This window comes from Sminthopsis crassicaudata, chromosome 1, assembly GCF_048593235.1.
Source record: "Sminthopsis crassicaudata isolate SCR6 chromosome 1, ASM4859323v1, whole genome shotgun sequence".
Classification (NCBI taxonomy): domain Eukaryota; kingdom Metazoa; phylum Chordata; class Mammalia; order Dasyuromorphia; family Dasyuridae; genus Sminthopsis; species Sminthopsis crassicaudata.
This window is the reverse complement of record NC_133617.1, coordinates 152490822-152515803: the sequence shown is the minus strand read 5'-3', so window position 1 is coordinate 152515803 and position 24982 is coordinate 152490822. Positions and strand designations below refer to the sequence as shown.

At 36.1% G+C, this 24982-nt stretch overlaps 1 protein-coding gene across 1 annotated transcript in view; it reads left to right on the top strand.

Moving 5' to 3' along the window:
• The window catches only part of LRRC69 (leucine rich repeat containing 69), a 146943-nt gene that overhangs the window by 31809 nt on the left and 90152 nt on the right, over window positions 1-24982 (top strand). The window contains exons 2-4 of the mRNA XM_074269741.1: window positions 3759-3885; window positions 10155-10227; window positions 13124-13319. Coding sequence (XP_074125842.1) covers window positions 3759-3885; window positions 10155-10227; window positions 13124-13319 — 396 coding nt within the window. The remainder of the gene's footprint in view (window positions 1-3758; window positions 3886-10154; window positions 10228-13123; window positions 13320-24982) is intronic.

The following is a 24982-nucleotide window of genomic DNA, read 5'->3' as shown; positions in this document are numbered from 1 at the left end:
GAGATACAGTGAGAAGACAGGGTGAAAGAAGACCTAAAACCCCATGTCCAAAATGCAATAGAGGACTCCATTGGGCATCAGAGTGTAGAATAATTCAGGGAAATGGGATGAGGGGCCCAGGTCCAGGGCCCCAGGCAAAAAAGACTTGGGGCATGATGGCAGCTGATGTTACACCCAAAGAGCCTTTAGAAGGTCAGGACTCTGATTTGATCAACCAGCAGAAAAGCAATCACATGGCAGAAAGGGATTACCTGATAAGAGAGCCAAAAGGCAATCAGATTGCAAAAATGGATTACACTTGGGGAGAATACAGACCTTTTAAACCAACAGGGCTGTGTCCAGTGCAAACAATTCCAATGTAATTGCCAGATGATGAGAAGAGATTTAGAAAGTGGTAAATAGAAGGTAATTAGATAGGTTAACTGCCTGGGGGAGAGGGTTTGCTTGTATTTCTTCAGCAGGAGAAGGAATCAGATGGGTGCCAACGAGTCATATTCGCCTTGTCCATCAGAGAGAGAGAGAAAAAGAGAAAGACCTCAAAATAAAGGAGAAGATCTAAGAAACATCTTACACTGAAAGAGCATGGCTAATAAAAAGACTGTTAAAGAACTTTAAAACCAGTAGGAATCATTGGACTTCCTCACACAAGATGAGACTAATGGACAATGGACTTATGGACATTTATAAATTTTCAATTTATGATTATGTTATATACTTCTAGCATGTGTTACGTTATACTATGTTACTATGTGCTTATGTAATTTATGTAATTATCTGTAATACTTCCCATATTGATAGATTTATGTTTCAAGGTCATTTATGTAATTATCTGTAATACTTCCCATATTGATGGATTTATGTTTCAAGGTCATGACTGTCCTATATTCTAAATCAAAAGAAAGGGGGAGATATTAGGATTACTAAGTGAGAACTCGGGTTGTCTGGATAGTGACAAGGTGAGAATTCAGGTTTTCTGGACAATTACAAGGTGAGAACTCAGGTTGACTTGATGGAAGGAGCAGGCTCATTGGCTGAGGTGGTTCTTCCCAGAAGCCCTTGCATTATCCCACGCCCATTCTCTGGGAGAATAAAAGAGAGGACTCCCAGAGATAGAAGGGGTCTCTGCATTATATCAGGCCTGACGGGGCTCTCTGCAGGAAGGAAAGTCACTTCTCTGGACAAGAGTTAACAGCAACTGCCTGGAGACAACGGTTCGTTACAGGAAGAAGAATCTGTCGGAGAGATTTGAGTAGAAGACACAGCAGATCTCTTCCCAGAGAGTGATCCGGCAGCTTCTAAAGATGACAGCTCGCTACATTATAATGCTTAGCACAATGACTGGCATAGAATGAGCACTTAAATGCTTATTTGCTTGTTTTTTGTTTTGTTTTGTTTTGTTTTTTTAATTCATGACTGAATATATTTACTTATTTATCTTCCTAAAGTAAAATTAAATTTTTTTCATCCCCTTATGTTAGGATGCTTACAAGGTATTAAGACAGTAGAACTGATAGAAATAATAATTATCTAATTTAGCATGGTTCAGTATGATTTGATCCTATAAGTAGATGTTCTGGGCCAGAAATAAGGTACTGAGTGGAATTGAGGAGACAATGGTTAAATCTAGTTTAGCACTGATTTAATTCTACAACAAATAATGGTTTCCTAGTGATATAATGATTGATGTATACTCAGTGTACAGCATATAAGCAAGAAGCTCTCAGGGCCAGAGACACAGGCCCACTAAAGGACAAGCCCACTAGAAAACAAGCCTATTTTCAGAGTCAAAGACAGATTCATTCCATTTTCCACCTTTGCTGTGGCTGGAGGCTGAAGTACAAACTTTTGGATTTGGAGACATTCAAAGGGAGTTAGAGACAGAAGCTGGCAGAGGGCAAAAGGCTAGTGACAAGATCCAGAAGGCCTCCAGAAAACTAGCATAGCCCCAAGTGAAGGAGATAAGATTTTGAAGGAAACAGTAAAGGATTTGGACTTTAACTGCTGGCTACATTTGGAATGATTATATTGAACTGAAACTAAGGCTGCCTCCAGAAGACCCCCAAGAAACCTGCTCCCAGAGAACATTATATTTTAGAGAAGAACTTTACACCCTTATACAAAAATTTTATAGGTTACTATCTTATGAAATAAGTTCAAATTCCTTTACCCAGGCATATAATGTCCTTTCTAATTTGAATGCAACCAATGTTTTCAACTATATATTTTATTATTCCACTATATGCTCCAGCTAAGCTATTTGCTAAGTATTTGTTCTTCCTGAAATATTCCTATAATTTTCAATTTCAATGGCTTTACTCACATCACTCCTTTTAGTTAGAATAAATATATTTCTTCACAGTCCTCCCTTATTTTTTCACAGCCTTTAAAGCTAAGATGAAATGTCACACTTTCTCCATGATATTTTTAACCCTTTCATTCCTAAGTTGCTGTCTCCTCTTAAACGACATAGTTCACATCACATTTTAGAGTTATTCATGTTCCTCTTCATGGAGGGATCAGTCTGTGCCTTAACCACTTACAAAGAAACAGCTCAGTAGTCAAGAACTTGATTGCTTTGGATTGACAAAGTACTTCCCTTATTGGCCAATGAGCAGGAAGAGCTATAGACTTAATGGAGAAAGGATCCCCCAGAGCAAGTGTTCGTTGGAGAGAGGACTGATATACTTCTCTATACTACAAGCATATGGCAACTAAAGCACCTATGTAGGCTTTGAGAACCTATAAGAATTCAAGAGATAAAAGATACTGAGTCCTTTGATTAAGGAATTTTTATAAAAGAAAAGACTCTTGGCTTGCTGGAAGACACATATCTGAAGGGAATTTTTTGGACTAAGAAGAGCTGAGGTGAAATATGCAATGCCTTTTAGCAGTCCTACAAATTGCTTTATGTCTTAGTGGTTTTAAGTCTCTAGCTCCCAGGAGAGTATAACAATTACTTATTATATCCTATATATTTATTACATGTGTATTTATTTTATGAAGGAGAAATAATTAAATATCTCATATTTGATTCAAGATATATATTTAATATCTTTTTATTTTCTCTATTGGGATAATGTATCTGCAAGCTTTATTTAGTCTAGTAGACTACATTACTTTTGATTACAGAGACTCTTCTTTTTTAAATTTGTATCTCTCTTCTGGATTAGCAGAGTAGCTTGCACATGGGCATTTAACAAATAAGTTGAATTGTTTTGCCCAAGGATTGAAACAGGAACATTGGTTTGCTAAATAATATAAGTAGTTCATGAAAGTTTACTTGAGTATATTCTAACTTGAAGATTTCAATGTTCCTGGTTTATTTCCTCAATTCCAATATATTAAGTTTCCTGACTGAAGTTCTAATGGTGGAGTATTTGTGCATTTTATATTATAAGTAGCTTAGCTAGTTCAAGTGAGCTACAAATGATTTATTTTCAACCATCCTTGGGATTATTGGTTTATTACTTTATCTTAATGAAACTTAATTCCTAATTAAATAATTTAATAGAATTTTAATTGGCATAAAGTTTTTGAAAATAAAATTCAAATGAATTTTTCTATAAAGATAATTTGAAAAGCATGTGAAATGATCATTTATAGTTGCTTTTTTTCCTCCACAGAGAATTCAGGATCCTAAAAGAGGGTGAAAATGGAGTTCTCAGCTATAATATTAAACCAGCTAATTTATGTCTACTTGTTTTCTTATTCTAAGATAGATATCTTGTGAGTCTACTAAAATCTTTACCTGTTTGTAGTTGAAAAAGTTAAATTTGGGAAAAAATAAACTAGAAGAAGTTCCAGAAGAACTGATGTACCTTAAAAACCTGGAAATCCTCCATTTATTTAAAAATTTAATAAAGTCTTTTTCACCGAAATCATTTGGTAAGTCAGTATCAAAAACTTAAAAAAAAATAAATTAGTTTAGCCATTAAAATTTAAGAATAGTACCAAAGGCAGTGCATTTGAAGTTAATTTTTTTTTGTTTTGTTTTCAGTTTTTTATTCAAATGTTTAAGTATATGGTTTTGTGAATATTTTGTTTTTATTTCTTTTTTGAGGGTCCTTTGTTGTTGTTCTGTGTTTTTCTGAATGGCTGCTTCTAAGAATATGAAGCAATTAACAAATTCCCATTATAGAATCTCTAATCTTCAATTTAAATTAGGGGAATATCTAATCCAAGAATGTAAACACTTCCTCCACGTGGAATGGGCATGTGAGAACAATTTATTTCAAAGATCATGAAAGCAGCTGAAACAGGTTTTGTGGAGCATTTGGAGCTTGGTTAGACATCAAAGATACCAAGATCATCCACAGGCCTTGATTTTTTTCCTGCTACTGGACTGATAATTGAGAAGAGAGAGCAAGGCTGATGACAGTGCAATTCTGCCTCTCTTCACTTCATGGGCATGTCACAACATCACCTATCCACTATTTTTCAATATTGTGATGATTCAGATATAAAAGCTAGTGGTTACTATAGTGGGTCCTATAGTGTGTCCATCAAAATCCGTATTAAAATATAGGCAACTGACATTCTTGATCAACTTTATTTTTTCTTGTGAATGAATAGCCTGGGATCCTTTAAGTGATTGTTGACCTTTTCCAGGAGAATCTATGTTTTTCTGAGGCTTAATGCAATCAATAGTTATCTATAAACAGGAATATATCAAAGATTGTGCCATTAATGAGAAATCCTTCTTTGATGTAAAATCTGCTCTATATTTCTTTAATTACAGGGATGGATACTTTTGTCAAACATACAGTTCTCTGTTTTATGTCTCATCTAATGTCTTTCCCTTCTTCAGAGACCTTGTATATCAGTTCTCCAAAACTCTCACAAATATATTATCTGTAACATCAACCCCAAGATTGTGTTGCCTCTCATATATACATATACTTATTTTGAAATATCTGCTTTTCTTATCCTCTTATCTTCACTAAAATATCTGCCTCTATAGGCATATCTAAAACTGTGAAGTTATTGTTCAAGTGTGGTGATTCTACTGCTATTGATAGAGGAACAGTTTGTTGTAATGACTTTTGCAAATCTTTTTTATTTTTCTTCTGTTTATAAATGTTGCTTCTGTTTATAAATTCTGTTTATAAATGTTTTTATAAATTTTTTTAAATTTATTTTTATTAAATTTATTAAATATTTTATATAATATTATATATTATTAAATATTATATAAATTAAATTATATATATTAAATATATATATTATAATTTATATATATATTGTAATTTATATATATATAAATTATATATAATTAAATATTATATAAATATTTATTAAATATTTATTAAATTTATTAAATATTAAATTTTTATAAATTTATAAATTCTGTTTATAAATGTTGCTTCTGTTTATAAATGTTGCTCCTTTTTCATTTTTTGGGGATTGTCTTTGCTTAGCTTGGCTATTTTCCCAAAATTTCTTTAAATTGGTTTTGCTTGCTATTGCCTTCTTTGTCCTTTAGAACTATTATCTCAAAATTGTCTATCATTCTTCTTTGAAAGATTTACATTCTAATGCAGTGTTGCCTTTGAAAGTTTACATTGTAACTTGGTGTTGCTTTTGGCAGCTTTTTTTTTTTTTAATTCATTAACAAGAGATTCAAATCCTTTCTGACTAAATTGCATTCTGGATTCCTTAGTCCCCTTGTTGAAACAATTGATTTATGGTTTAATTTTTAGAAAAACTAATATAGTTATCAATATGATTTCTTTTATTCATTTCCATTTTAAATTTTCAATTATTTGTTTAAACAATTCAAAGTTAAATCACTTCACCTGTACATTATATAGTTTTTTCTCTCTTTTTTCTTTTTTTTAAAAACTGATTCTGATCTTAGCTTTGATGGATATTCACAGATAGTTGATGTTTCTCAAGTTTCTTAAGTCTTAATAGATTACAATTCTTAGTAGGCTTGTTAGTTAGATATGTTACTTAGTAAGATGTCATATGCAATTATAAATATTTGGAATACTATCCATGGGAATTTTATTCCATTTAGAATTTTTGCAAGACATTCTCTGTAACATTATCAAAACACTTTACGTATATCTTTCTGTCTAGATTTATCATCATTTGATGTTCATATTCAATTCATATTCAACATACTGGAATGTTGAATAATATATAAAATCTCCACAGTTGTATTTATCACAGAGACTGTTTTAACATATGTGTAAATTCCTTAAAATAGCACTTTGTCTTATTGAGTCAAACTCAGATACTGAAATGGGTCTGTAATCTTATAGATGTGGATATTCCCTCCAACAATGTAGATTGCAACCTATACAGTGCTTCCAGTCTTAGGTGGTTTATACACATCTCATAAGTTCATGAGAGATGGTCCAGTCAATATGCTGAGGACATTTGATGATAACTCATGGAATAGGCAGGATATCCATCAATTATCCCTTGCTCATCAGTCTCATTTTTTGCTCAAATATTTAAGGACAGTTTGATTATAAGAATGCAGATTATTACCTTCCAAAGACTGCCTATTCCTTTTGAATAAACTTTTCAAGGACCACTTATTTTTATAAAAATTTCATTTAGAAAGTAAGCATATAGGAACATTTAATTTTGTAGTAATAATATTTGAGGGGTTTTCCCCCCATACTTTTGGCATCTTCTCTTCCTTCAGATATCTTACGAATTGATTCTTAAACACTTAAAAATTGTACTGTCTTAAGTGTAGTACAGCTATTCTAACTTTTTTCTCTATAGTTTTTCTATAAGACTATGATGTTAAAAGTTTTAGTATGATACTTCATCATTCTTAAGAGTGAAAAGAATTCGTTTTAAAGTTATTGATCTATTTCATGTTTGTCGTTCTTTTTTTTAAAATGTTTTTAGCAATGTCGTCTGGTGGTTTGTTTTTTTTTTTTTTTTTACATCACCATGCTTTCCTCCAGTATCCTTCTTCCCAGAAAGTCATCCCATGTAACAAATGATATTTTTAAAGATAAAAAAAGGAAAAAATCAGCATAAAAATCAACATGTAGAAAAAGTTAAAAATATGTTCAATGTACATCACTAATAGATATCCCTCTTCTGCAAAGAGGTGAAGTATCTTCTCATATCTCTACTTTTGAGTCATATTTGTTCATTGTAATTTTGTAACATTCACTTTTTTTGTTCTTTCCATTTACATTGTTGCAGTCATTGTATATATTGTTTTCTTGACTTTACCTCCTTAACTCTTCATCAGTTTATATAGATCTTTCCTAACTTCTCTATATTCAACTTAATTTTCATTTATAATGATGAATGTGCTTAATTAGGTCTTTTTCTTTAAATTGATTTTTTCACTTCATTTTCTCTGTTTTATGTGATGATATTGCATATAATTTTCCACTATCCTTTTCTATAAGATTTTAAACAACAATTATAACCGATTGCCCTTGATTGCCACAGATCTCTAATTGAAAAGTAATGTATTTGCTAACTAAAGTGCCTCTTAGATTCTTTTTTAAACTTCTAGCAATTGATTTGATTAGTTAAATTTCTGCATGAAGTAATTGTACTTAGTGTCAATGTCTTTTCTTCCATCTATATCTCATTTCTTGACATCAAAAATGTGTTTGAATAAGACAAATTGAAATTGTTTTAATTAAACAATGTATATTTTTCTTTTTCATTCTTCTAACTTTCTAGTAATTTAAAATATTTTATTTTTTTCCAATTACATGTTTAAACTATTTTTAACATTCATTAAAAAAAGTTTGACTTTCAAATTCCCTTTCTCCTTCCCTTTCCCCTTCATTGAGAAGACAATTTGATATAGATTATATATGTGGAGTCATGTAAAACATATTTCCATATTAGTCATCCTATCAAAGAAAACAGATTAAAGCAAAGAAAAAAAAAGAAAAAAAAAGTAAACAAGTTTGTCATTCACAGCTGATCATCATATAAAATATTGTTGTTATGATTTATATTCTTTTCCTGTATCTTCTCAGTTCACTTTGCATCAGTTTATGTTACTCTTTCCAGGTTTTTTTCTGAGAGCATCCTGCTTATCATTTCTTATAGCAAAATAGTATTCCTTATGATCATATACTACAATGAAAGAATTGATATAGATATTTTCCTTTTTATCTCTTTGGGATAAAAAGCTCTAGGTCACACAGCTGTTGGTAAGGCAAAACTCAGATGCAGGCTTTTTGACTGGGGCCCTAGATGCAGTGGAGACCTTGGCCTTTTAAGCTTAAGGTCTTCAACAGGGGTTAGTTTGACATTCAGTAATTAAGACTGTGGGTCAATTGAGGCAAAGAATCTCCTCTTTTACTTAGTTGGAATTGGGGGGCAGTTAGATGGCTCTATGGATAGAATTTAGAATTGGAAAAGAATTCAGAAATCATTTAGTCTAATCCATTTCCTTAACAGACAATAAAACTGAAGATTTAAAATGACAAATAGACTTTCCTTAGTCACTTAGGTAGTCAGTCACTAAATATTTATTATGTGTCAGGAATTGTGCTAAATGTTAAGAATATAAATATGAAAGAAAGAAAGAAATTCTCTGTAATTAAGGAGATTACAACTCTTCATTATTAGGGAAAAATAAAGAACAAAGCCAGAATTCAACCCTCAAGGTTCTCTGACTTCAAATATGGGACTCTTCTATTCTACCACTGAAGATGGTTTTCATAGTAGTACATCATTCTGTTATAAGTTAATTCCCCAAATACAGATATTTAAGTGTAAATTCAAAAGAACAAAACCAAATGTTTTTTTTTTCTTTTCATTATTCATTATTTTGTATTATCTGCTCTGATGTGGTTTTGATAAGATCTAGATTTAGGGAACCAAAATGAGATTAGGAATTCTGATTGTCAGGGAGTTAAATGATAAGATCTAGTAGCAGGTTCCAGGTTCAAGGAACCAAATAGAGAGGTTTGGCTCTCCTATACCCCCTTGGGATTTGGCACAAGGGTAGGGAGTTTTGGGGGAACTCCCTTCTGGTGGTGCAGAGATTCTCTGTAAAGGAATTTAACAGACCTGAAACCTAGATTGATAAAAGAGGTTAGAAATCCTGACAGAGAGGCATGAAGTCTGATTAGGGAAATAGGTGAGGGTAAAGAAGGGGTGGCACTGGAAAAGAATATTCCAGTGGACAGAGGCTCCTTGGCATAACAAGCATGGCATAGCTGGCATCTTTGGAACCTCTACAAAGAGAGGACTTTAGATTGGCTCTTTTATAATAGGGGTTTTAGCTCCAAGCTGAAGGGAACTCATGAGTGGAGTTCTACAATTTGGAATTCAGCTTGAGCTGATTTCAATGAGTTTTAGGGCTGAACCAATCTCACCTAAATAACAAGAATGAAACTGTTTGTCCCTCAGGGCAAGGTCCCTCACTGTGGCAGAGTTGAAGGAAATTTTCTCCTTCAAGGATTTTTAGAGTTTCGGGGTCTCCTTTTCAGTTTCATTACTATAAATAATACTCAACATAGTAAAGCTCTGATTTAAACATGTCTATTGAATGAATGCTTCTAATACTTAAAAAGTAACTATATGATAATTTTTGCATAGTCAGTTATAGAGTGCAGTGAACAAAATGCTGGATCTGGAGTAAAAAAGATATGAATTTAAAGGCAACCTCAGATACTTATTAGCTCTGTGACCATGGGTAAATCACTTAACCCTGTGGTTCAGTTTCATCATCATGAGAAATTTTCTTTCATTATTTATTCTTTGTGTGATCCTGGGCAAATCACTTAACCCTCTTTACTGGAGAAGGAAATGGCAAACCACTCTAGTATCTTTGCCAAGTAAATACCAAGAAGGGTCACAAAGTCAGATATGATTGAAAGAACTGAACAGCAACAACAATAATTCTTTATAGGCAATTCTTAATGTTCTTTTAACAATGAGGCTTGTCGAGAGCCCACTTGTTATGGGATAGCAGAAATACACTGGTTCTTTTGCTATCTAAGAGGTAGAAAAGAAAGAATGAGAGACTTTTAAGAATCTCAGTACAACTTTTCCTGTACAAGAGAAGGAAAGAGGAAAATAAAAGAACATTTTTACCACATTAAGTCTTACTGCATTAATTACTACATATAACTATATAATTAATATATAAAATATAAATTGTGTATTTCTGTAAGTTGCTGAAGGCTTTTTTTTTTCAACAGATGGCTTAGAAAATTTGAACATTTTGAATATGAACCATAATATGCTTAAAACGATTCCTCCAGAAATAGACAGGTAATTTTGTTTATAATACAATTGCTCAGTCCCCTTTCACTTCTCTCTCCTTGATTTTCTGTTGCAACTAGTACTTATGGGTAATACATACATACAAGTAACTGAAGAAGTGAGACATCGTTAGTCAGAAGAATGAGAAACTACTTGGCTTCATGGCCTAAATGCAAAATAGGGCATTTGAAATTTATAATTCTTATGATGATTGTGTCTAGCCTACTGATTCTTGCTCAGTCTGTAGCTTCATATTAGCTTACTATAAAGTAGTGGATGTTAGCATCCCTCACATGATTATCATAAAAATAAGTAGTTTAAAGGATTGAATTTGTTGGAAAAGGTAACATTAAAGCTCAGATTTCAAGATCAGAGCAAGATTTTTTTAAAATCCCACAACAAAAAAGATTGTTTTTCTTATATTGTACATGTGTACAAATCAGGCTGCCATTGAAGCATTTTTTTCCAAATCAGCTGAGAGTTTCCTCTGGAAGGCTGTGTTCCATCTTGGATTTTTTCTCTGACAGATGGAGAGAGCCTTGTTTGGAGTTTACTTTGGAGATTCTTTTTATTGCCTTATGAATGGAAGCAGATGTATTACTAAGTAACAACAACCATATATATGTATATATATATTAAGAGTAGATGAAAATATGAATAGCTAAACAGTACAGAACATTCCACACTTAATCTATTCATATAGCTTGCTTATACCTCTTGTCAGTATATTTTGTTTTTCCCACCTATGTTTGGTGTTTTTTTTTCTGGAGGGGAAAAAACCTCTGCATTTTGGTCAAATATTTAGATATAAGGAATTGGATACAATTAAGATCAACATTATCCATGCAGAAATAAGGTATGTTACTTAAAATGTAGTCAGTTTACATACTTTTTTTTTTTTTTTACTTCTTTTCCTAATCGACATATTTATGCATTAATGATTACATTCTGGGTTTCTGATTTTATGTTTTTAATCTTCAACAGTTGGTCAACAAACATTTATTAAATGCTTACTGTGTGCCAGACATAGTGCTAAGGGCTGGGGATACAAATGCAAGCAAAAAGACAGTTCCTGCCCTCAAGGAGCTTACATTCTAGTGGGGAGAAGACAACATATAAAAGTATGCAAGGGAGCTGAAAAGTAGGAGGAGGTAAGAGGAGGAAGGTACTTGGTGAGGGGAGGGGGGAAGATGGTGGTGATGTCCGGATAGTCAGAAGCAGAGCCAGAAGAGTAGTAAAGAAAGGAATGAAGGAAGGCTGGCTTGGGCTTCTCCCCAAAATGGAAACTCTGGGAGGAAATCACAAATAGGAAAAAAAAAAAAGGGCACAAGAGATGGAAGAATATTCCAGAGTGAGAAGGCAGAAGTAGAAGAGAAGAGTGAGAAGTTTGGGAAGTCAGAAATAGAACCAAGAAAAAGGGTGAAGAATAAGCATTTCTCAAGGACCTATTATGTGTCAGCATCATGCTTTTCAAATATTACCTTTGCAAAGATAATATTGTCTTTACAAAGTGCTTTATAAATATCACATTTGAATGATTTTAACTGATTAAATTCATATCTATAAACATTTACATTTCTGCTATGTCCAAGGCACTATGCTGGCACGAGGGATGCAAAGAAAGACAAAAATGACAAATAGTTTCTGCCCCCAAGGAGCTGTACCTTTAAATTTATGAACTCTTGAGTTTACATTTTACTGGGAAGCATGTAAGCAAGTAAATAAATGGAAAGTTATTACAAAGGAATTTCAAGTGGGAGAAAGTTGGTATAACTGGCAGAGCAAGGAAGGTTTTATATTAAATTCAGCTGTGATTTGAAGGTAGCAAGTTGGCACAGTGAATAAAGTGCCCTACCAGAACATAGGGAGACTTACCTTCTTGAGTTCAAATCTAGTTTCAGACATTTATTAGTTGTATTACACTGGAAAAGTCACTTAACACTATTTGTCTTAGTTTCATCATATGGAAAATGAGCTGGAGAAGAAAATGGAAAAAGCCCAAACAGCAAGAGATAAAAAGAGAAATTCCATTTAAAATAACTGTAGATAATATAAAATATCTTAGAATGTATCTACCAAGAGAAACACAGGAACTCCATGAATGCAACTATAAAACACTCTTCAACAAATAAAATCAGATCTAAACAACTGGAAAAACATCATTTGTTTATAAAGAGGCTGAGCTAATATAATAAAAAGAATAATTCTAACTTAATTAATCTACTTATTCAGTTCCATACAAATCAAACTGCCAAAAAATTACTTTATAGAGCTAAAAAAAAAAATAACAGAATTCATCTGGAAGAACAAAAGGTCAAGTATATCAAAAGAATTAATGAAAAAAAAATGCAAAGGTAGGTGGCCTAGCCATACCAGACTTAAAACTGTATTAAAAAGTGGCAGTCATCAAAACCATTTGCTATCAGCTAAGAAATGGTGTGATGGATCAGTGAAATAGACAAAATAGTCAATAACTATAGTCATCTACTGTTTGATAAATTCAAAGACTCTAGCATCTGGGTTAAGAAATTACTATTTGACAGAATTTGATTAAAAGATTCAAAAGTAGTATGACACAAGTGCCTTTTAACCAAAACTAAGCAAATATTTGTAAATTGAATTTTCTTTTTTCTTTTACCTATTAGGGGGAGGAAAAAAAATAAAACAAATGCTTGATGATGAGCAAAAGTTAATTTAGAAAACCAAATTAAGCAAACCAATCTCTCTCTCTCTCTCTCTCTCTCTCTCTCTTTATATATATATATATATATATATATATATATATACATATATATATATATATATATATATATATATATATTTATAATACCCTATAATACCCTATGAGAGATGTTAATAGAAGAGAGTTCAGGGCAAAATTTCATTTATATACTTTAATTTTTAGATTACAGAACCTTAGAAAGTTGAGTCTAAACAACAATCAGCTAACTGGTATTCCTAAGGAACTTTGTATCCTGCCTTATCTTTCCGAAATTCAATTAAACTACAATCAAATTGTTTCCGTCCCTGAAGAATTTCAAACTATGAAGAATCTCCAGAAGTTGTCATTGGCAAGAAACCTCATTGAAGTATTCCCAGTGGTAAGCAAAGACAAAGTCAACCTTTCCTCCTTTGGTAAGGTAGAAACTTAGAAAAATATGTTTAGCCTGCTTTGATAATAATAAATAGCATTTATATAGCCCCCTAAGGTTTGCAAAATGCATTATTGATATTATCTTATTTTATCTTCATAACAACCCTAGAAGTAGGTACTTTTATTAGCTCTATTTTGTAGATGAGAAAACTCAGGCTAAGAGATTAAGTGACTTCCTCAGTATTAGGTAATTGACTGATGTTAGGTATGAACTAAGGTCTTTTTCCCTTCAGATCCAGTAAGTGAATATTTTTATCCAAAGTTAACTGAATAGGTACTTATGGAAAGTCACTGAATTAATTTTGCAGAGATTATTACTGTATCTGTAATGTTACAATACATTCAAAACACAGTCAGAGAGCCCAGAGCATCACTTTTAGTAGCCAGACATAGAATATCAATATATAAACAACACAGAAACAGAATTTTACAGAAAGCAAGGATAAGGGAAAACTTGTCTGGAATATATATCTGGAAACAAGTAACAGAGGGGGAAGATAAGAATACTTTCCAGCTGGTCAAAAGAGGAGTCATGGTTTATTTCTCAGCCTTGCTTCATCAGATGTTGGGACTTTTGGAATTCCAGGAACAATGTCTGGAAGTTCAAAATAGATACTGAGGAAATGCCATCCTCTTAACATAGTGGCAGCAAAGAAGCCCAAGCCAATTTTTTCTTGTCACACTCTTTCTCTTATTTATAGTGGTGGCAAAAAAAATCTGAGCCAGAAATTTTTATGTTAAAACTGTGGTACCTCAATGTCTAGCTATTTTAAAAGAATTTAAATAAGCAGGATTTATTTTAGACCTATGTATCATATGCTGAATTCTGTGACTTACTTGTATGATCCTAACCAAGTTATCTTATCCCCTTTGGCATATTAATTTCTTTTTTTTTCTCTCTCTCTCTTTCTCTCTTTTTTTTTTTATTAATTTTTATAATTATAACTTTTTTTGACACTACATATGCATAGGTAATTTTTTTTTTTTTACAACATTATCCCTTGTACTCCCTTCTGTTCTGAATTTTTCCCCTCCTTCCCTCCACCCCCCTCCCCTAGATGGCAGGCATTCCCATACATATTAAATATCTTATATATATATGCATGGTACAATATATATGTGCAGAACCGAATTTTGTTGTTGTTGTTGTTGCAAAGGAAGAATTGTATTCGGAAGGTAAAAATAATCTGGGAAGAAAAACAAACAAATAAAAAAATGTTCACAGTTTACACTCATTTCCCAGTGTTCCTTTTCTGGGTGTAGCTGATTCTGTCCCTCATTGATCAATTGGAATTGGATTAGCTGTTCTCTATGTTGAAGATTAATTTCTTATTATAGTATATATAGTCAATTCTCAATTAACTTTATCAGAAGAAAATAATTATATTGAAGAAAATCCCCAAATATTATAGTATTAATAGTCCCAATAATATACATTATATACATACATATATTTACATATATACACATATATATAGGGTACTGCAAAAACCTCAGTATAATTTTAAGCTTTAATAATTTTAGATTTTTAAATGATAACCACTTAAAATATGATTTGAAAATTTATTTGAATTTATTTTGTAATTATTTAGTTTTGTAAATTTTAAATTTTAATTTTATCAAGATGGAGTACCCTGTTATTATGCATTGTGTTTGTGACATTTCTAAATGGAACTTTCTGAGACCAGTGAATCAATAGGGAAGATCTTTTACTTTGGCCACCATGGTTACTGGCTCTATCTCAATTATAATTATTATTATTATTATTATTAGATCTTGTATGTGTCAAAGCCTCATTCTTTGGATAATATTAAGACTAGAATTACAAATGAAGTTCTTTCAGTTTCTGAGTAGCAGGTGATGAAAGTTTTTCTAAAGTTTGAAAATTGACTACTGTGAAGTATAGGAAAGCTTCTTAAACTGTGGGTTGCAACCCCATGTAGAATTGAATAACTGAATGTGGGGGTCATGAAATTATGATTTATCATGAGTAAATTTTGATTTGCATGCCTGTTTTATATACCTGTATTCTTGGGGTCATGTAAAAATTTCTTGGAGAAAAAGGGGTTGTGAGTGGAAAAAGTTTAAGAAATCCCAATGTGTATGACAAGATGCTTGTTGTGTTGAATTTTAATAAGGAATGTAATATTTACAAATTTTAAATAACCATGTGTATATTATTTTTCATGAATTAGTAGAATGGAAACTTTCTGCTATTATTAAATTAGAATCTGTCCTAAAACTTTTGGGGACACCATGTATAATTAGCTTTGGAGCACAATCTACAACTTTGAGGGGCTAAGGGGTATAACAGATATTATTAGGCTTATCTTTATTCAGTCTTACATTGTTTAGCCTGATATGTTTGAGCAAACATCAACTAGGAATAGCAGACAACAAACAAAAAAAAAACAAGCAAGGTACAACATAAAAATAAGAGCTGGACCTTGATTTTACTGGTGTAAGGAACTTCCAGTAAGGAAATTCCTTCAACCATACAGGTTGGCATCCTCTCAGCAATTTATAATCTTCAAGAACTGCCTAGAGCAAGGAGAGTGAAATGACTTCCCTCTGGTCATAAAGTTAGTATGTCTCAGAAGTGAGATTTAAAGCCAGATTTTTCTGGCTCTGAGCCCAAAACTCTATCCACTACACCATTACATCTCATGGTGAAAAACTCAAATAAAAATGGATTCATTTAGGGTCCATATTGACTTAAAGTTATTCAATCACATTTGACTCTTCATGATCTTATGGAACGTTCTACACCAATTCTGTCTATGAGATTCTCTTGGCAAACAATACTGGAGTGGTTTAACATTTCCTTCTCCAGGGGATTAAAACAAATAGGATTCAGTGAGTTTCCCAGTCATATGGCTAGTAAGTTTTGAGACAGACCCAGTCCTCTATCTACTGAGTCAACTACATGTCTTGACTTAGAAATTCATAAATCACTATATATGCTATATTGTATTTTTTATATATTTATATATTTTGTTAAGCATTTGCCAATTATATTTTAATGAAGTTCCCTAAAGCTGTAAGTTTGAAATCTTTACTACACTGTATTGGTCCAAGCAGGAGAAAATAAATTGAGGTATAAAAAATTTGGTAGCTAATCCACAAAGAAAAAAATCTTTTGGATAAGGAATCAACCACAAATACAACAAATGCTTGAGAATGACTTTATCTTTAATCATTTATTATTTCATGTTTTACATTTTACCAATTACCCAGATTTATAATCTTGGTTCTATTCTTACCTCCTCATTCTCCATCATCCCACATAACTAATCTTGGGAGAGTTCAGAGATCCAAAAGAAAAAAAAAAAAAAAAAAGCAGCTTTTAAAAGCATCTGTAGGTGAGGGAAGAAGGGAAGAAGGGAGGAAAGGAATGCAAAAAAGGGAGGGAGGGAGGAAGGAAGAAAGAGAAGGAAGGGAAGAAGGGAGGAAGGAAGGAAGGAAAAGAGGTAGGGAGGGAAGGAAAGAGGGAGGAAGGAAGGAAAAAAGTAAAGAAGGAAGTATGTGGGACAATATCAACCACAAAAGCAATAAGAGACTCTCAGAGTAAGAAAAAGCAAAAAGTGGTTTATTACAATCTCATAAGAAAAGGCATCTTCCATCTGATAAGGTATTTGCCAATAAAAGGAGTGAAAAGTAAAAACTGCAAAACACAAGATTAAATAACCTGAATGCAGGACCCCACTGCTCCCAATCTTTTTTCCCATTGTTTTGGGGAATCTGGCTTTATATTCTAATTCCAGAAATCTAACCTAGAAAGAAAAGAAAAAATTTCCTTTAAAAGAGGTACTTAAGTGCTAATTAAAAAGTGGTGGGAAACTGGAGTGGACAAACACCAGCAACATTTTTTAGCCATAATTTTCTCTGTTATTATAAAGTCTCAAGTCATAATTAAAGTATAGTTTAAGGCTCTTTCCCACGAGTGTTATCAGTTAATTCCACACAATCCCTCTTCTTTTATTTATTAATATTTGAAGACCTCTCACACTATTCTGAATTCATTTCCTCAATCATCTTGTCCTCAGTCTCCAATCCCTCTGGATCTGCCTTGTCCTTTTTCCCTATCAGGTTCATCCTTGTCTAACTGGACTTCTCTTTCCAGATTACTCAGTCTTTCTTCTGTGGAAATCCCAGTCATGTTCCCGAGACCAAACTTTCCCTATATAACCTATTTGTGAGCCATTCTATGGCTGCCACTCTCTTCTGGGTCAGCCCACCACGCATCCTGCTTTGTGGTGTTTTTTCCCTTCCCCTTTACCACATAGTATCTCCTAATTGCATTATGCTTTTCAACCTCACTTCTCCTCTTTACAACTAGTTAACTCTTTCAGGATGCTAAGTCCCTTTCAGGATTTAGTCTGCCAGCTAAAGGCATGCCCCAAGCTCATTGAGTACTCTCTTTTTACTGGGAAATTGTGAGTTTCATTGAGGAGCTTATAAAAACCCTTTCCTTGCTAACTATATTCTCTCTCAATTCTATAACAAATCCAATGCCTTTGTTCTCTGATTAGTAATTATTTCAACCAAGGGTTGGGATCTAATGAGACTATTCAACATATAAATTGGAGTTCTGTACCCCCCAACATTCATCTGGGGCCATCTATCACTTGAACCATTTGTGTCCCTACTAATTGGAGTAGATGCCTATCACAAAGTCAGCAACAACAAAAATGCTAAAAGATACAGATATATGCATCTAGAAATAGATAGATGACTAAGCCAAATACTCATTTATTTACTTAATGACCACATATTTTCAGATAGTAAAATGCAAAATCTTACATCCACTGAACATTTGCACTGATTATAGAAATTTGCTATAAGAGGACAGGATAAATCATCCTTATCTCTGTTTTACAGTTGCCAACCAATTATACAGCAACAATTCTATATATATATAGCTACTCAGGAATAATCAGGTGGGTTCTTATTCAAAGGAACACCCTTGGAAAACTGAGTCAGAAGGATGCCACCTTCAGTGGCATTCTTGCTCAGATACTAATCTCCACTTGGAACAATTCAGGATCACATACGTCTAAGTAACTTTGATGAGGGCAGGATAGTGAAAGAGAGGTGTGGCAGGAATAGGTGAGAAATTTCCTTGTTCTCCAAGGCACGGGCTGGTAGCAAAGGAAATTCGATTACTCAAAGGCTGTGATAAAAAAGACTTGTATTGTTAGAGAGACACCAAGATAAAGGCTTTCTTGGCAGGCAATATTATTCTCGAGAAAGAAGTGATTTTTGCAAAGAGACATTTTCTGAAGATCTGTTTCAAACAGAAATCTAAGAATAGGCAAGACCATTTGAGTTTGTATTTGAAAAGAGACATTCTCTGGAAATTTATATAAAAAGAGACATTCTCTGAAGACTCATCCTGTCTCCAGAGGATGTAAGACCATTTGAGTTTGTATTTACATAACTTTACAGGGCTATCTAGTTTCACTCTCATCATCTCCCCCCTCAAACAATAAGCACAAATTCTTTTGGGAAACGGCTCAAAGATCTCAGGTCTTCTAGCTACTTCTTGCTGGAAATAGCCTCTAAGGGGGTAGGGGGTGGAGATAGTACTTGGGGGAGAGAAACGAGATCTGAAAGCAGCCGCTGCAGTGTCCAGTGGATGTGGAGTTTGCACATTAGTTGCCTCAGGATCTCCAAGTTGTAAGAGAAGCTGAAAGTTTGCAGCTCGAAGCCTAGAGAAAATAAATCTCATGAGCAATCTGAAAATGCAGGGACCAAATGTGAACAAAAGGATAATCAGAAGAGGAGTTAGTTTAGGGGTCAGTAGGGACCATATCCAGGAATTCCACCCAGAGGAGGACTGGGAGAGTGCAAGAAACTGCTCATGGATGTCTTGTATCCAGGCAGCTTTTTGTAAGATTCTCTCAGTGCAACTCAACTTTCCTTGAGTTGTTTAATGTATTGGCCAATGAGTCAAGATATTCCTGGCCTTAGAGCACCCTTAGAAGTGCTGGAGGGGGATGGGGAACTTACTTTACAAAGGAAAGCATATCCCTTATGTGCACAGATGGTACCTGAGGTCAGATTGTTGTGCCACAGTTCTCTTTTAATGTCTTGACTCAGTTTCCCTAATTATCCTATTCAGTTACTCTGCCTCAGGTTATAACCATTCCCTCTTAAAGTTAGGATAAAGTTCTTATATTGTTTAATGTATTGGCCAATGAGTCAAGATATTCCTGGCCTTAGAGCACCCTTAGAAGTGCTGGAGGGGGATGGGGAACTTACTTTGCAAAGGAAAGCATATCCCTTATGTGCACAGATGGTACCTGAGGTCAGATTGTTGTGCCACAATTCTCTTTTAATGTCTTGACTCAGTTTCCCTAATTGTCCTATTCAGTTACTCTGCCTCAGGTTATAACCATTCCCTCTTAAAGTTAGGATAAAGTTCTTATATCTTAGACCTTAGGCTATAATCATTCCCTCTTACTGTTTGATGGGATAAAGGTCTTTATCCATTTAGACATCATTAGAATAACAGGAGCCTCTCCAGGACCTCCCTCCATTATGTCATCCTCATCCTAGGTTCTTTCCCCCATTAGGTCATCCCTATCTAGGTACCTCCCCCATTATGTCATCAGTCTTGTTACCTTATAAAAGAATTTTGCATCTGACATTCACTGCTGGATTCTTGGAGAATCCAAGTCTCATTCAGCCCTGGGGCCAAACCATGGATGCATTTGGTCCCAGTAAATCTCTCCCTTTTAAATAACTTATTAAATACTCTCTAATCTCTATCTTGCTCTGTTTCTCTGGCATTACATGATTCTCAAGCCGTCTCCTCATTGTCCTGAAAAGAGAGGCTTTTACCCAGTTAAAACCTCTACAAGGGGGCATATGCATGAATTCTAGTTGCCAATCCTCACCAGGGTACGTGCCTCTCCTCTGGACTGGCTTCAGGAGAGGTGGGCCAGGAGAGGTGGGGGATTAACAGCTCCCTCAGGATTCACCTGGGCACAGATTGGGCAGGCCTGGCAGACTTGTCTGATTGTTTCTTCCAGTTTATAGCCAGTGAAAACATACTTCACCAGGAAATGGAGAGCATTTCACCCCAGGTGTGTGGCCTGATGGAGACCAGAGATCAGTTTCCACTGATTTGCCTCTGGGAGTAAGAGGTGGTCTGGGGGAGTTTGAAACCAACCAGAGGGAGAAAAGGTGTACCCCATTCCTTTGCAAGAGCCGTTTCCTGTGTACTATAGGAAGGGGTAAAAGAATCAGGCAGCTGGGGGATTAAAGGTGCTATGAGTGGTGAAAGGGCAGCAGCCTTGGCAGCTGAATCTGCCAGCCTGTTTCCCTTAGCCTGAAGTGAATCTCCATTCTGGTGCCCTTTACGGAATATGACTGAGACCTCTCTAGATTCACAGACAGCTTGCAATAGATGCAGAATTTCTCCCACATGTTTAATGGGAGAGTTTCTTGCTGTCAACAAGCCCTTTTCTTTCCAAATAGTTCCATGAGCATACAAAATATGAAAAGTATATTTGGAGTCAGTGTAGATATTGATTCTCATCGCCTTCCCAGTTCTAGAGATAGATCAGGGGTATCTAGCAGAAGAGCTTAGTACCTAGTAAGTCTCCCACTCAAGAGCCACTGATGCCCTTTGCCTTCTAGAAAGGCATTCTAGTGTGGGGGGTTAAAACCTCTAATGGCTGACCCAAGGTCAGTTTGGAGGTTTCCTCAATTAACAGGGATGTGGAAACCACTGCTCTGAGGCAGGAAGGTCATTCTAGGGAAACCAAGTCCAGCTTCTTTGAGAAATAGGCCATGGGCCTGGGATCAGGTCCTAGAGTCTGGGTAAGAACTCCCAAAGCCTCTGATCCACATACAGGGTGAAAGGTTTCTGTAAGTCAGGGAGGGCAAGGGCAGGGGCAAAGGTCAGTTTGGTTTTCAGAGTTTTAAAAGCCTTGACCTGATCAGGTCCCCATTCAAGAAGAAGATTGTCAGGACCTTGAATTGAATCATAGAGAGGCTTGGCAATAATCCCAAAATTGGGGATCCAGATCCTGCAGAAGCCAGCCATGCCCAGAAAGGTTCCCAGGTGCTTCTTTGAGGCAGGGTCTCCGAGGCTTAAAATAGCCTGCTTCCCCTCCTCAGAGAGCAAGAGGTGGGAGTGAGATTGTGGCCTAAATATTTGACAGACTGGTGGGCAATGTGGGCCTTTGGTAGGGAGACCCTGTAGCCTCTTGAGGCTAGAAAATTTAAAGTCTTTATGGCACTGTCAGAGACTCCTCTCTGATCAGGCTGCAGAGCAAAATATCATCTACATATTGGATAAGGCTGCTGGCGGGCAGTTCCAGGTCTCTCAAGTCTTTAGCTAATACTTGCCCAAACGGGTGGGGATTGTCATGGAAGCCTTGAGACAGAACAGTCCAGGTTAACTAATGGAGGAGTTCCCCTGGCTTAGCCCATTCAAAAGCGAAAAGTAACCTTGAGTCCTTATGCAAAGGAATGCAGAAAAAGGTATCTTTAAGGTCCAGGGTAAAGAACCATTGTGTATTCCCTGGAATCTGTGTGAGAATCATATATTAATTGGGTATGATGGGATGAATGGCAATGAATGCTTCATTAATCGCCTGAAGATCCTGCACTTGGCAGTAATCTCTGTTTGTCTTTCTGACAAGAGAATCGGAGTCTGTATTACAGGAGGAGTGGAAGGGGACCAGGACATTAAACTTAAGGAACTTGTAAATCAGAGGTTGCAGCCCTATCCTGTCTTCCTGCTTAATCGGGTATTGTGCCTATGAGGAAACACACTAGGATCCCGCAGCTTATTGAGGGCTGGGGTGGCATGTATCACCCTTCCGGGGATGCCCTGGTCCCACACAGAAGAGTATTTCCACCCAGATTTCACAGGGAATGTTGGGGGGAGGGGTCTGGAGTGGAGCACAAAGAGATAATTTGGAAGTTTGAGCAGAGAGAATTGGGCTCCTAGTTTCATCATTAAATCTCTACTCATCAATGAGCTGGGCCAGGAAGGGATAATTAGAAAAGAATGTGGAAACAATAGGTCCCTGTTATGAGGTCTAGAATTGGGGGTACCTAAATGAAATTAGGTTTAATTGAGATCTCGTGACAGGTTTGGGGTACAGGGAGTCAAATAGAGCTCCCCTGCAACCCCTTTGGATTCAGCACAGGGACAAATAGTTAAATGAGATCTAATAACAGTGCAAGAATCCTCTGTAAAAGAATTTACAGACCTGAAAAACCTAGATTGATAAAAGAGATTTATTGTGGGGTTTGGAAGTAGAGTCTAGTTAGTAAAGTTGAAGGTTGAGATAAAAGGCACCAGAACCAGGGTTCCAGTGGGAAGAGATCCCGGGCATGCCAGGGATAAGGCTGCCATGTTTGGGACCTCTGCAAAGAGAGGACTCCAGCGTGGCTCTTTTATAATGAGAGATTTAGCTGAAGGGGCCTGTGGGTGGAGTCCCATGTTGGCGCTGGGCTGGGTTTCAGCCAGGGTTAGAATTTGAATTGAATTCAATGGGTTTCCAGACTGAGCCAGATAACAAAGATGAAACTTTTTTGTCCTTGAGGTGGAGTCCCCACCCTGAGGCAGAGTCTAAGGAGGTTTTCTCCCTTAAGGATTTCTCAGAGTTTGGGGGTTTCCTCATCACCTGAACTGGCAAGGCAGAGGGAGGATTTCCAGTTTCTAAGTCTCCCCTCAATCCCCATCATCTTATGGGGGGGGGGGGGCAAGTGGGACCCGAATGCTTGAGCAGAACAGTAAGGGAGGCTCCATATCAAAGAGAAACGAGATTGGCATACCTGCTAAGTGTAAAGTCACCCTGGGCTCAGCATTGCTGACGGAGCAAGGGGAGTCATAGCCAAACTCAGGGCCTCATCAGTCCAAGTTTGGAGAGGCCTGGAAGGTGAGAATGGGGGTTGTGGTCCTCCCTTTCCCTAGGCAGTTGCTCTTCCAGTGTTCTTCCCATTTGCATCTAGGGCAAGAGCCTGGAGGCCAGCTCTTCATAGAGTAATTCCTTACCAATGGCGGTACTTGTTGCACCTAAAGCACGAACCCTGGGGCCCCTTGGAAATAGTGGCAGCCAGAATGTGGGCTTGCTCTTTATTCTTTGCTCTGGCCTTTCTGTCCTCCTCTTGATCCCTGTTATTAAATATCCCAAAGGTGACTTTTAATAATTAAGTCATGGGAGTCTGGGGCCCTAGAGCCAATTTCTGCAGCTTCCATCTTATTTCTGGGGAAAACTGATTGATAAAATGCATGCCAAGGACAATGGTCCCCTCTGGAGAAGTGGGGTCCAGATTAGCTTGTGTGATCTCTCTAAGCTTATCATAATTCACCTGCTTTTTAATCCCCTTTTTCATGCCCTCAATGAGTCAAGTAGGGGATGATCCCTCCTCTCTCTGTCCCCGCTCCTCTCCTGATAATTCCACCCAGAACCTGAGAGGGGCACGGCTATGGGGGAATTAGATAGTGGGAGTGAGATAGTATGGGATCCAAGATCCCCCTTCTGATAAAGGGGCAGCTCTGGAGGCATTTTGGAGTGTCCTGGTGAGGGCCTCAGGGGGGGCAGATGCTCCTTACACTCCCAAAGGAGTGGAAAAAAGGGGGTCATTCAGGGCATCAGTGTCTATCTCTAGTTCCCCCACAATAAACTTAACTAGCAACGTTCTGCAATTTAACCTTAATTTAGGATCCTGGGAGAGATCTATGAAGGCCTGTACATAGGGAACTTCGGTCCATTTACCCTGTTTCCTACAAAATAAGTCCAATTCCCTAATAGTAGTGAAACTGATTGAGCCATTAAGTGGTCATGCCTCCTGGTTGTCTAACATATTGCGGCTACACAGTATTGCAAAAATGGATGAGCTTTTTAGATTTTAAATCTTTCAAGATGAATTTGTCCCTATTTTTCAAGAAACAGCCCAAGGGAGAATATCTAAGGATGGAAGAAGGAACCTGACCCATCTCGCCACAGTCCCAAACTTTCTGCTTCTACAGCTCTGTCCTTCTCTAGGCATCCTTAGGAAGGTATGACAAAAGCTCTCTTCAGTAAGAGGGTTATTTGTCAATCTGCAGAAATTTGTTTGTTCAATCATTCTTGGCCCAAACAAATCCGAACCCAGCACTTAAGCTCTGGACAGCTCTGCCTGTGATCCCTGGGGAATTTGAGCTATCCCTCTGCTATAGAAGAGTGATGTGCTGGGCTTATCTCAGTTGGAAAAAAAAAAAAAAAAAAAAAGCCCTCATGTGTTAGGATTACTAAGTGAGAACTCAGGTTGTCTGGACAGTGACAAGGTGAGAATTCAGGTTTTCTGGACAATTACAAGGTGAGAACTCAGGTTGACTTGATAGAAGGAGCAAGCTCATTGGCTGAAGTGGTTCTTCCCAGAAGCCCTTGCATTATCCCACGCCCATTCTCTGGGAGGATAAAAAGCAACAGTGGGCCTGGAAAGTGAGTCTACATGGAGAAGGATAAGAGCTGGAAGAGATTCAAGGAGAAGACTCTGCATTGCATCAGGCTTGACAGGGCTCCCTGTAGGAAGGGAAGTCACTTCTCTGGACAAGAGTTAACAGCAACTGCCTGGAGACAACGGTTCGTTACAGGAAGA